At 37.4% G+C, this 14321-nt stretch overlaps 1 protein-coding gene across 3 annotated transcripts in view; it reads left to right on the top strand.

The window, feature by feature from the left end:
* The window catches only part of LOC106876510 (vacuolar protein sorting-associated protein 11 homolog), a 55809-nt gene extending 41542 nt beyond the window's left edge, over positions 1 to 14267 (top strand). For 2 of the 3 annotated variants that reach the window (XM_089340578.1, XM_089340577.1), the window contains one exon: positions 2014 to 2164. In XM_089340578.1, coding sequence (XP_089196704.1) covers positions 2014 to 2149 — 136 coding nt within the window. In that variant the 3' untranslated portion in view covers positions 2150 to 2164. Of the gene's footprint in view, positions 1 to 2013; positions 2165 to 4645; positions 4732 to 6716; positions 6839 to 8814; positions 8914 to 9967; positions 10022 to 12400 lie in introns of those variants that run through there. The other variant, XM_089340579.1, reaches the window with a different exon arrangement.
* The last annotated feature ends 54 nt before the right edge of the window (positions 14268 to 14321 follow it).

Below are 14321 nucleotides of genomic sequence, written 5' to 3'. Positions count from 1 at the left end.
GATTCTCAGTTGAAGGTGGGTAAATATGAATGTCTTATTGCCACATATCCACAACATGGGTGATATGTGTCATTGTCATGTATATATCATCATCATCATTATTTAATGTCCATTTTCCATGCTGATATGGCTTGGATGGTTTGGCAAGAGCTGGCAAGCCAAAGGGCTGCACCAGGATCCAATAGTTTGTTTTGGCTTGGTTTCTACAGCTGGATGCCCTTCCTAATCCCAACCACTTTTCAGAGTGCACTGGGTGCTTTTTACATGGCACCAGCATGGATGCTTTTTACAGAATAGGTAAATATGTCTTTGTCACATGTACTCAATATGGGTGAAAAAGTTGTTAATTGGCTTTCATTGAGCATTCCTGTCTCTGATCAAACCATTCTAGTCTCAAGAGTATGTCTAGGATAACATTATCAAATATTTTACCCTTTCTTGGCACAGTTGAGTCTGATTTGAAGGAGATTTGGCTACTATTTCTAACAGATCTATCTTGTAAAAGGCCTCAGTAGCTCATCAACAAGTCATGGGCTATCAGGTCATGTAACCATTCTTTTAGTAACATACAAGGTAGTATCAAAAAGTTCTCTGACTAGTTCTGTAGCATGCCAACAGATGGCAGTACATGGTTGTGTGCACAATGAGAGCCAGCAGTAGCCAGTATGAGCCGGTATCTTGAGTAGCATTGCTCTGTTTACTTCACAAGTTGTGAAATTTGTGCTTTTGTGATCACATCTATGCTGTAGTTTGCGATTTTGTCCTGGTCAGGAACAAAGAGCCAACATGAAATTTTGCATTAAGCTTGGGAAGTCTGCTACAGAGACATTGTGCATGCTTCGGCAAACTTACAAGGACAAGGCAATGGGTTGTACGCAATGTTTTGAGTGGCATGGGGGCTTCAAAAGCAGAAGAACGTCCCTGGAAATGTGGTATTGTGCATCAAGAATTTGTCCCTTGAGGGCTAGATCATCAATCAACAGTTCTACTGGAATGTTTTGAAGTGTTTGAGGAAGAACATTTGGCAAAAGTGACCAGATCTGTGGAACACAAACAATTGGATTCTTCACCAAGCTCACTTCACTCATGAGTTTCTCGCCAAATCAACATGGTACCACTTCTGCATCCACCCTATTCATGCCAGATTTGGCACCTGTGGACTTTCATCTCTTTCCCCCCCCCCCCCCCCCAAGATGAAAATGCATCTAAAGGTCACCATTTTAACACCATTGTTGAGATCCAGAGCAAACCACAGAAGGTCTTTGACTCATTTACGGAAAACGACTCTTAGGCCAGATTCCAAAAGTGGCAGTAATGCTGGGACTGGTGTATTGCTGTGCAAGGTAACTATTTTAAAGATGACGTTAAAACTTAGGTAAAAAAATTTTTTTTATTAAACATTACTAGTCTTGAAACTTTTTTTATCCACCTTCATCATCATCATCATCATCATCATCATCATCATCATCATCGTTTAATGCCCGTTTTCCATGCTGGCATGGGTTGGATGGTAAAAAGTAGGGTTTTCTGCATATGTGTGACTCAAACCCAGACCTCTATGTTTTCGTGACAAGTATGCTACCATTACACCAATCTATTATAGATATATATATATATATATATATATATATATATATATATATATATGCATGTATATGTTATATCTATTATATATATGTGTGTATTTATATCTGTTATATATATATATGTATATATATTTATTTGTATGTATATCTGCTATATATATATATATATGTATGTATATCTGTTTTATATATACGTTAAGTTAAATTCAACACTATCAGTATTATCCTGTGTTTGATAAAATTATTTCTTTATATATATATATGTATATCTGTTATATTTATATATGTGTGTGTATATCTGGGAATGTATCACTGTGTTTCACTGTGTTTACCAGTTTGAAAAAGCCACTGTTGTATCAAAAAGTGGGAAATAGAGAGATTCAATAAATACATCTTCATTCTTTTTCATTTTTTTCTTTCTTTACAGAATTCAAGAACCAAATCTCTGGGTTCAGTCCTTGTCGTATTTTGCAATGAAAGAAGACAACTGTAAAACTTACCTTATGGAAGTTCTTTCTCATATCCTTTGGAGATTTCATGCTTTAACAAGTGTTTTTATTTGACACCATGAGAAATGTGCAGAAGCATGATTCCCTGTTGACAGCAGACTACATATGCTTTTGGGATGATAATACTGAGGGGGGCAAGATGTTTTATGAGACACAGTGGCTGTGAGGTATGAAGGGTTGATTACTGGACACATAATCAGAAGTTCAAATTTTACTGCAACACTATCATCATCATCATCATCGTTTAACGTCCGCTTTCCATGCTAGCATGGGTTGGACGATTTGACTGAGGACTGGTGAAACCGGATGGCTACACCAGGCTCCAATCTGATTTGGCAGAGTTTCTACAGCTGGATGCCCTTCCTAACGCCAACCACTCCGAGAGTGTAGTGGGTGCTTTTACGTGTCACCTGCACAAAGGCCAGTCAGGCGGTACTGGCAACGGCCACGCTCAAAATGGTGTATTTTATGTGCCACCAGCACACATGCCACGGGCACAAGTGCCAGAAAGGCGACGCTGGGCACAGGTGCCATCCCGATTTCACTTTCGCTTGCCCCAATAAGTCTTCGCAAGCTGAGTTTCATGTCCAATGAAGGAGACGACATTGGCATGGGTGCCAGTCATCGAATTTAGTTCGGTTTCAATTTCACTATATATATATATATATATATATATATATATATATATACACTTGAGTATTTATTTACTATGTTTTCTATGTTTGTTTTCTTATCTCTCTTTCTCATACAGCACACTCACAGACATTTGTAGGTTGAAACAATCATAGTTAAATAATATAGAACTCTACATATGCATTTGATGCATTGATTATTAAATCTGAAACCTAATTGAACAAAGATAACTTCATCATCACTCTATCTATCTATCTATATCCATCTACCTCTATCTACAGGGTGTCCACAAGGTCTGGGTACATGGAGTAAATAAAATCATAACATAAACAATTAAATATAAGAAATAATAATTTCTTAAAGTATGTGTTAATCCCCATGTACCCAGACTTTGTGGACACCCTGTATATGTCTCTCTATCTATCTATCTATCTATCTATTTATCTATCTATCTATCTATCTATCTATCTCTCTATCTGTCTGTCTATCTGTCTATCTGTCTGTCTATCTATCTATCTATCTGTCTATCTGTCTGTCTATCTGTCTATCTGTCTGTCTATCTATCTATCTGTCTGTCTATCTATCTATCTATCTGTCTATCTATCTATCTATCTGTCTGTATCTGTTTGTCTCTCTATCTATATCTGTCTGTCTGTCTCTCTATCTATATCTGTCTGTCTGTCTCTCTATCTATATCTGTCTGTCTGTCTATCTATCTATCTATCTGTCTGTATCTGTTTGTCTCTCTATCTATATCTGTCTGTCTGTCTCTCTATCTATATCTGTCTGTCTGTCTCTCTATCTATATCTGTTTGTCTGTCTCTCTATCTATATCTGTCTGTCTGTCTCTATTCATTTTCTGACTTGTTAATTGCCTTACTCACTTCCATCCTTTGTCTTATTTCAATTCTTCTTTCATGCTGGATACATCACCATTTTCCTCATCTTTATTTCTCTCTCACCATACAGCATTCGAGCACATCCACTTATCAACTTGTTTGTTTTGTTTTTAATATTCTATCTCGTTGTCTTTTTTATATTAGAAATGTTCCTCCTAAGGCGGCGAGCTAGCAGAAACGTTAGCATGCTGGGCAAAATGCTTAGCGATATTTCGTCTGCCGCTACGTTCTGAGTTCAAATTCCGCCGAGGTCGACTTTGCCTTTCATCCTTTCGGGAGTCGATTAAATAAGTACCAGTTACGCACAGGGGTCGATATAGTCGACTTAATCCATTTGTCTGTCCTTGTTTGTCCCCTCTGTGTGTAGCCCCTTGTGGGCAGTAAAGAAATAAGAAATGTTCCTCCTATATCATAGGATGGAATATTTTGCAATCTTCATCGCTTTGTTGGGTTAATACTCATAAAACTTCAGTTTACATTGCATATTGGAAAGTAAATTATGTTGACTGGACATTTCCCTTTCCATGTTGCTAACTAATATTGGCTATTTCAGGTTGTTTAGACCTAGGCCACATTTGATTGAAGAAGACCTTTAATTAAATGCATTCCAGCCATGACCATCCTATATTTTATGTGAGAGAGTATATTGTCCAATATGTCCTATTTTTAAGATTGCAGACTGTGATTTGAGAGATATTTGGCTACTATTTCTGGTAAGTTACACAACTGCCGAGAGAAGCTCTCATTGATTTGGATTATCACAGATATGATAAGTAAGTAAAATGAAAATGGCTTGACTGGAATTTGAACTTGTATCATATACTTTGCTGTTCAGAGATGACCTTTACCTTTTAACTCACTCGCACCAAACATAGTATGCCGCCAGATTTTTGAAAACCTGTGATGCACTTTGACATCCCTTACAGAGCATTGCTGCACCATTTTACCGCTGCATTAAAGTATATCTTTGTTGTTAGTGACCTTGTTATCAAGAAAAACCTTCCTTAACACTGTTCAAATATCGACAAGAAGAACCTGTTACCTCCGTTGCTTGTCATCCAGACACTGGCCAACAACTCTGCTGCTACACTGTCAGTTGTAAAGGTAAGTTCCTTTGTTAAAGGGTCATTTCAGTTAGCAATTGTTGTTATTGTTTAGCTAAATGGTTCTCAACCAGGATCCATATGGCCCTTGAGGGTCCTTATAAGATTTTGTTGTTAAAATTTATTACCAATAAATTGCTTATACTTCTGAATACAATTCCTAATAATATTTAATATTAAAAAGATAATAGAATATCTTTTTACACATTGGAGTCCATAGATAAAAAAAATAATTGAGAAGGTGTAGGAGTGGCTGTGTGGTAAGTAGCTTGCTTACCAACCACATGGTTCTGGGTTCAGTCCCACTGCGTGGCACCTTGGGCAAGTGTCTTCTACTATAGCCTCGGGCCGACCAAAGCCTTGTGAGTGGATTTGGTAGATGGAAACTGAAAGAAGCCTGTAGTATATATATATATATATATATATGTGTGTGTGTTTGTTCCCCCCCCCCCAACATCGCTTGACAACCGATGCTGGTGTGTTTACGTCCCCATAACTTAGCGGTTCGGTAAAAGAGACCGATAGAATAAGTACTAGGCTTACAAGGAATAAGTCATGGGGTCGATTTGCTCGACTAAAGGCGGTGCTCCAGCATGGCCACAGTCAAATGACTGAAACGAGTAAAAGAGTAACCACTGGTTTAGGCAAAGGTCAATTCTAGTCTAGTAGACATTATCAAAGAGGTTCCAACTTTGACCATCTCATCTGTTATTTTCAGATATTGTATAGCTAAAGTGACCTTTTATTTTATAAAACAATATGTAATACAAAGGGTATTTGGCTACTCCTTTTAGCAGATTCTGTGATTGCTTTTGTTAGCTCAATATATATCCTGTTGTTTAAATCCAGGACAGCTCTGACGAAGCAGCAGACACATTCAAAAGCATTCTAGTCATGACCGTCACTTTTACTCATATAATATATGCAGGACTACATTATCTGTGTCCCTCAGACATAGCACATCTCAGGTCATGGTGTTCTTATCTACTGCCATCTTGAGTTACCAGTTAGCAGTTTGTTGCTGTATTCTATCAAGACAAAATTACAGAAGTTTTATAACATATAGGAGTTGTTCTTTTTATCTCCAGATACAGTTTTGTGTCATTTAGGAAACAAATCATTAAGAAAGAAAATGTCTTATAACCCACTCACTGTGAATTTCATCTTCTTGTAAGGGATTCCTTGTATTCTCCACGCACATGACAGGATTTAAATCCACTATCTGTGTCGCCTGGTTTGATAACACTGACACCTCAACCAGATCTGTGGGTGCTTTTAGCATAGTCTACTCTGTCACAAACATTCAGATTGGCTATTTGGTCTGAGTATATCTTCTTCACATCAGTCTTAGAGGCTCTGCAAGAGGTCATGGCTATTTCCCTTCCTCATCTCACTAAGCCTTTAAAAATAAAATACAAATTATCAATTATGCAATAATCCCAGCTGCTACCCACAGCAATAAATTGTATGCTTCCTATTTGGAATTAGATGAACTGAGCCAATGAAAGTTAAGTTTTTTTCTTTTCTGTATTTTTTATCCCTTAACCCATTACCTACCAGTGATCTCATATGAGATCACTTAAAAATTACAAATTTCATAATTATCTGTCAATATTTACACATATCTAACCTTTTTGCTATATCTACTAGGTATATTTCTCTGATATTCAAATGAGGTTTGCTAATTTTTCACCCAATATCTCTCTTATTTCTATTTAAAATGTTATTTTGATCATTCCAGCGTGTTTCTAAAGCTGTTTTATGCTAGAAATCAAAGTTTCATAAAAAAAATTCCAGTTAATAGAATTATGGGAGGTAATGGGTTAATCAGCATAGTTTCACTGTGTGTGCGTGAAGTAAGTTTACATGAGGTTAGTATGTTTTTTGTATGTGTGTGAGTGTATATGTGGGTGTTGAGGTAGCTTCTGCAAGATCAGCATGCTTCTGTGCCTGCATGATGAAAGTTTGGTTTCTCTCCCACTGTAGGACTATATTGTCAAGCGTCTGCAGCAAGAAAATGATCAGATAATTGAAGACGAACGACTTATCCAACAATATAGGGAAGACACTCTGAAGAAGAAAAACCAAATTGAAGAATTAAAGACTTCGTAAGTTCCATTAGCTTTGTTTTGTTTTGTTTGTTTTTTGGGGGGTTTTTTTCTTCCTGCTATTTCACCTCTCTCTGATTTGCAATTAACAAAAACAAAACCGTTGAAACCATCCCAAAGATGATATCAGAGTTCAACACAGCCCTGCAGCTCGCTAGTTCCGTGTCAGACCATCTTATCCATGAAAGCATATGATGATAGTAATGGCAGCAGTAGCGCCATCGTCATCCTGGTCCTGAAATATTATCCCCACCTCTCTTTCTCAATTAGCACAAAGAAAAATCCAGAAATTTATACCACAATTTCTCATCTGAGTTTAGTGTTCAGTTGTCAAAAATCAAGCCTTTTTCTTATATTTTCATTTTATTTCTCTTCCATCTTGTAAGAAATTCTTCAAAAATTGGTTAGTGTTAAACAGTCTTTCTTCTTTTAATGAGGTATTGTATTACCTATGTAAATCAGATACCCCCCCCCCCCACTTCATTTTTTTTAATAGTCTTTAGCAAGGATATACTGCACGTTAGTACTTGTGGGATTACTGTTCTGATACAAATTGCTAGAAACCACTGAAAATACTATTCTTATAATGGCCATTAATGATGGCCTGTTTTTAGTCATAAAGGTGAAGACGGCTCATCTAACTATTGAACCATATGTAAGTTATTAAAGATGAAGCTGTGTTCAAATGACCATCAAACATCTTGTTGTTTAGCCCAAGTTGGCCCTGATTGATCAGAGATATGCTCAAAGACATGACCATCCTGATTTTTTTCAAATACACTTTATCTCCAACTTTATTATCCAATGTGTCCTTCCTGTTGTCTGGAGGCGCAGTGGCCTAGTGGTTAGGGCAGCGGACTCATGGTCGTAGGATCACGGTTTCGATTCCCAGACCGGACGTTGTGAGTGTTTATTGAGCGAAAACACCTAAAAGCTCCACAAGGCTCTGGCAGGGGATGGTGACGAACCCTGCTGTACTCTTTCACCACAACTTTCTCTCACTCTTTCTTTCTGTTTCTGTTGTGCTTGTAATTCAAAGGGTTAGCCTTGTCACACTGTGTCATGCTGAATATCTCCGAGAACTACGTTAAGGGTACACGTGTCTGTGGAGTGCTCAGCCACTTGCACGTTAATTTCACGAGCTGGTTGTTCCGTTGATCGGATCAACTGGAACCCTTGACGTCGTAAGCGACGGAGTGCCAACAACCTTCCTGTTGTGGTTTGAGGGTGATCTGGTTGCTGTTTTTAACAGATTGAGTGACTTTATATTGTGTTGAGTCAAAAAATTTGCAATATTTTGGTAACTTATTTACCTTATTCGAGTTACAACAAAAGCAGTCCAGCATTCATGGTAGAGGCCATCCTGTTACACCATTTGATGCCAGCTTTCTGGCAGTTCTTTGATCCCACTCTAATACCAGTTCTTATCCTTTGAGGTGAAGAACTCCTTCACTGAAGTTTCCACCTCCCCTTGGTTGATAAAGCATTGCAAGCACAACACAGGAAGTGAACCATGAATTGGAACTACACAATAGTAACTTTTTCATTGGCTCATTATCTTTCAATTTTAGTTTTCAATATTACTTAAATTTAAGGCGGCAAGCTAGCAGAATCATTGCCATGCCAGGAAAAATTCCTTTTTCTTCTCTTCCAACTTTACATTCTGAGTTCAAAAGTCACTGGGGATCAACTTTGCCTTTCGACCTTTCAAGGTCAATAAAATAAGTACTAGTTGAATGCTGGGGTTGATGTAATCAACTTGTCTACCTCCCCAAAATTACTGGCCTTGTGTCAAAATTTGAAATCAGTATTACCTAGATTTAATCTATAGTCATTCTTAACATCTAGTGCTCATATCATTACCTTTCTAATCAATTAGTTTCAACAGTAAAGCTGTCCCCTTCTCTGATCAATATTAAACCCTTGAATATGCAGTCATATGCCTTGTTTAACATGCTTAATTTCCAATTTTCCAGCGCAAAGATCTTCCAAGCTCCTAAATGCAGTATTTGTAACCATCCTTTGGAAATCCCATCGGTACATTTTCTCTGTGAACCTCACTCTTACCATCAACAGTAAGTAACACAGAATTTGATATTTGCTATATTTGTATAAAAGAAGAAACTGTGTGAATCTTGTGGTCTCATATCTTGTATGTAACATACTTAACCCTTTACTGTTCAAACCAGCAATATCAGGCCCAAATATTCTATCCTTTTTATGATAAAACCAGCCAGGTCTGGCTTCTCACACCTACCCTACAATGTCATTCTAAAAATAAGCAATCATATCTTTGAAATCTCAAAGCTACATGATAATGCATGATTAATTCAAAACAATAATTCATATGTTAAAGGGTTAAAATGAGAAACTCTGAGAAAACAGTGGCTTTCAACAGTTGAGTACTCACCTGAAAAGCACCTGGTAACATCGTTTAATACAAAGTTGAATAGAGAAACTAATGTCAATCATTAACCATCCAAGTTTAAATTTTGCTTTCCAATATGTACCATGTTTACATCATTTACATAGTAAATGTTTGTGGCAAAGGCATGAATGCTACATTATTGACTCTCTCAATACCACATGTACCATGTAATATATAAGTGTTAACATACCAGAAATAGATTAGATTAATTTCATTTATTTTCAAGTTCAATATCAATATTTGCAAAAAGCATATGTGTCAGTGGTTTCCAACCAGAGATTCAGAGACAGTGGCTGAAGATGTCATGAGGTTTATTCTGGAGTTTATTTTATCTCTGTTGGGACAAAACAAGAATTGCCATGTGCCTTAAGCATAAGAAAAAAGAATGATGAGATCACAAAAATGTTGGAAACCACTTATGAAGTTCACTTATGGTTAACCCTTTAGCGTTTCATCTAGCCATATCCAGTCTAAATACTCTACCTGTTTTATGTTTTAAAAAATGATATGGCCAGTTTGAATTGTATAGGGTTAAGTCAGTCATATTATCTCATCTGCACAATAACTTCATATTATTTCATCTGCACAATAATTCTATAGCCATTAATTACAAAAGTCATTCCTAAATTCAATAAAATAGTTGTTTTTTTTAATAGAATCTAACAATTTCTTCTTTTTTTTTTCCTCTCTCTCTTTACTAGTTGCTTTGAATGTTATGGTGAAAATGAATGCCCTGTTTGTATGCAAGAAAACAGGTAAGATCTTTATTTATTTTATCATTTAAGACAAGATACCTTCTTTAGTCTGTCAATGTCTTTCCTCCTTTTCCCTAGCTCATCAACCAAACAGCTTTACCATAGAGGACATGCTCCCTTTTCCTGTAAGTTACAAAACTTTAGGGCTGCATAAATAAATATAGGCATGATGATAGGTAGGTTTGGTGAGATTGTGAAAATGCTGGAACAGAGACAAGTGGTTGTGTGTTGTGTGCAAGAGGAAAGATGGAAAGAATCCTCAATCATACTCTTCACAGGCAAGAGACAGCAGTACGAATTCTTCTGGCTGAGTAATAGAGACAGAAGGCATACTCTTACCTGAGAAATAGATAGATAAAATAATTGAGGTAGTTAGTGTTTCTAATTATAGGCAACTCAATAACAACATTTATCTTGGCAGAAGTCATTAAGTGGATGTTAAACGATGACTCCCCACTACAGACAGGACAGAAGAACCACTTCTGTGAGACCCTTCAGCACACTTCCTCAGTAGTGACTGATAGTAACCTCATTATCATGGCCAGCAACTACAATGGATGTTGGCCAAAACACTGATGATTTCAGCAGTATACATGGAGGCTATGGTTTATGGTTCAAGAAATGAGGAGGGTGTATGATACCTGGAGTTCTATGATGCAACTGATCTAACAATTTGCAACACATTTTTAGGAAACCAACTAAACACCTCATCACCTACCTGTCTGGCGAACACCAGTTAGACAGGTTACACTCTCAACAGTAGTGCTATTGTAAATACCAAAATCTTTCTTGAAAAAGAACACATTATGCAACATAGATTAGTGGCCATTGACTTAAGAGTCAGAGCCAGGCAGACACTGAAATGAAAGACAATATGGAAACTAAAAGAGCCTGCAATTAAGAATAGAGTTAGAGAAATTCTAATTGACACTAAGATTGCAGAGGGGAAGATTTCAGATATCTGTAGCATAGATGACACCTGAAAATTCCTATGAAGTAACCTACTTAGGATTATTGAAGCAAAGACCCAGCCCAGCCCAACCAGAACTAACATGGTGGTGGAGTGATGTAGGTGATGGATGGTAAAGGCTAAGTGAGAGGCTTGGAAAACCTAGAAGGTAACAACATTCATCCACTCACTCCTGGTCTCTCTGACCCACTTATATATCTACCCACCTTGTACCTTGAAGGTCCAGCTAATCACTCCCACCCCTCTTCTTAAATGTAACTAGTCGTGTAACTCCCTTACTGAAAGAAACCTGTTCTGCAGTGACCCCTTCTCTCATACTTTTGCCTCCTTCCCATAAAACAGCCCCCTTCAAGGTTCGTTGTTTGTCTTGCAAGCTACATGACAATGTCATTAGTGCTGGTCCCATGAAAATAGCTCCCAGTGCACATTGTGATGTGGTTGGCCTTAGGAAAGGTATTCAACCATAGAAACCATGCCAAAGCAGATATCAAAGCACAATCCAACCCTTGGGTCAATCAGATCCTGTCCAACCCTGCCAACATCATCATCATAATTTAATGTCTGTTTTCCATGCTGGCATGGGCTAGATGGTTTGACAGTTGCTGAGAAGCCCAGGGAGCTGCACCAGGCTCCATTGTCTATTCTGGCATGGTTTCTACAGCTAGATGCCCGTCCCAACACCAACCACTTCAGATTGTGTAATGGGTGCTTTTTTACGTGGGACCAACACCAATGCTTTTCATGTGGCACTACATCAGTGCTTTTTACATCAATGTTGATGATGATGATTTTTTTTTTTAAAGACAATAGGATGTAGTTTGCAGGAAATTTGACTGCTATCTTTAGCAGCCATTCAGATGTTTTATATCACCTTTCTCATGGCTAAACCTAATTTCAAGTATGTTGTGTACATATGATTGTTGCATATATTGTTACTGTTGTAGCTGACTATTATATATAAATAAATATATATATATATATGTGTGGGTGTGTGTGAGTTCATGAACCTTGGTTCTTTTCTCTAAAACTATATATTTATATTTTATACTGTGAAACTTAATTTAATTTTAATTTCTAATAAATTGAATTTGAGTTTTTACCTGTAAATTTGGATTTTTATCCCTAATATTATTGTTATATATATATATATATATATATATATGGGAGAATTTACGAAAAAAGCAACAGACGAAGACAGGTGGTGTAAATAACAAATGGATGTATTAGTTTAATGCTCGAGAATAGAGAAAGTTTTTGACGTTTCGAGCCTATGCTCTTCAACTGAAAGGAACACAGAAAGAAATAAGGAGAGAAACAAGGAGAAAAAAAATATAAATGTAGTGGTCAGCGATCTATCATGGCGAAATATATATATATATATATATGTATATATATGGATTTCTCTGCAGGAAAGTGATGGAAGTGATCCGAGCCCAAGAACAAAACAAGGATATCCATGAACATTTCCACAATGAGGTACAGTAGTTTTTTTTTATTCTCCCCTTGCTTTCCCTCAATTCCTTCTTCTCTAAATATGACTTCTGTCAGGACTGTAGTTACATAGAGTAAGTACCAGGCTTCAAAAACCCAAGCACTGAGGTCAATTTGTTCAACTTGAACCCTTCAAGGCAGCGCTCCAGCATGGCTGTAGTCCTATGACTGAAACAAGTAAAAGATATAATAGGTGCAGGAGTGGCTGTGTAGTAAGCAGCTTGCTTACCAACCACATGGTTCCATGTTCAGTCTCACTGCGTGGCACCATGGACTAGTGTCTTCTCCTATAGCCTCAGCCTGACCAAAGCCTTGTGAATGGATTTGGTGGACAGAAACTGAAAGAAGCCAATCATATATGTGTGTGTGTGTGTGTGTGCTTGTGTGTCTGTGTTTGTACCCCTACCATCACTTGACAACTGATGTTGGTGTGTTTACGCCCCCCCCCCCCCCGCCGTAACCTAGCAGTTCAGCAAGAAAGATCAATAGAATAAGTACTAGGCTTGCAAAGAATAAGTCCTGGGGTCGGTTTGTTCGACTAAAGGCAGTGCTCCAGCATGGCCACAGTCAAAAGACTGAAACAAACAAATAAAAGAATAAAAACATGTATTATGTACTCTGAGTTATGTCATACTGATGACGGTGAAGAGTATTACATCCCTAAACTAGAAATCAATCTATGACTAAACCTTTAAAAAAAAACTTTTCTTGTTCATTTCCCTTGCGCTCAGCCCCTTGTCTATGTGATAAATAAGGTAGTTTTAGAGCCATTTGGCATCTACTTCCAGCATGTGGCACTACTCAGTAGTTGCTTTGTTATAATTATAAAATTATATACTTTGTATTAATTTTTATCTAAATGGTTTATTACATGCTAGCTACTTGATAAAATCCTATACAGATTTTATCCTTCATTATAATGATATATACAGGGGTTGGACAAAATAATGGAAACACCTTAAAATTTCAAACAAATTAATTTTAATATGGAGTAGGACTGCCTTTGGCAGTAATTACAGCTTGAATTCTACGAGGTAGCTAAAACAGTCTCCAGTTCTTGTAGTGATGATGGTGGAGGATATCGACTCCTTACTTGTTTTTCTAATATGCATCATAAATGTTCGATAATATTGAGATCTAGGGACTGTGGTGGCCAGATAAGATGTTCGACTTCACTAGAATGTTCTTCATGCCACTCAGTAACAACTTTAGCTGTGTGAATTGGTGCATTATCATCCCAAAAGATTGCGTCTCCCTCCAGAAACAGTTCCGCAACCATAGGATGAATGTGATCAGATAAAATGCTTAAATAGTCTTAGCTATTAATTCTGCCATGAAGGGAGACCATCACAGATCCTCCCCCGTGTTTAACAGTTGGAAGAAGGCAGTCTGGGTCAAATGCTCCTTTTGGCTGTCTCCACACATCTACTTGGCCAGTAGTCAGAAATAAGGTAAAGGATGACTCGTCCAAGAAAATAATATTCTTCCGCTACTCTCGGGACCAATTCTGTAGATTTTTACTCAACTCTAAACGCTTTGCAACGTTTGTTTCTCAAAGTAGTGGTTCTCTGATTGCAGCCCTCCCATGAAATCCGGCTTTGTGCAGCACCTGGCAAAGTGAACAGTTTTTGTGGAAACTGGGTTCTGAAGGTGGTCATTAAGCTCTGCAGTAATTTTGGGAACTGTACTTTTGTGATACTTTCTAACAATTCATGTAAGAGTCCGACAGTCCTTATCTGAAAGTTTTGGTTTTCTTCTGGAGTTTTGTTTTAACAAGGAGATTTTTCCCTCTTTTTCAAAGGCTTTCATTATTTTCAAGACAGTACTTGTTGATACACC

Source organism: Octopus bimaculoides, chromosome 23 (assembly GCF_046866305.1).
Source record: "Octopus bimaculoides isolate indiv1 chromosome 23, ASM4686630v1, whole genome shotgun sequence".
Classification (NCBI taxonomy): domain Eukaryota; kingdom Metazoa; phylum Mollusca; class Cephalopoda; order Octopoda; family Octopodidae; genus Octopus; species Octopus bimaculoides.
This window is presented reverse-complemented; position numbering and strand designations above follow the sequence as displayed.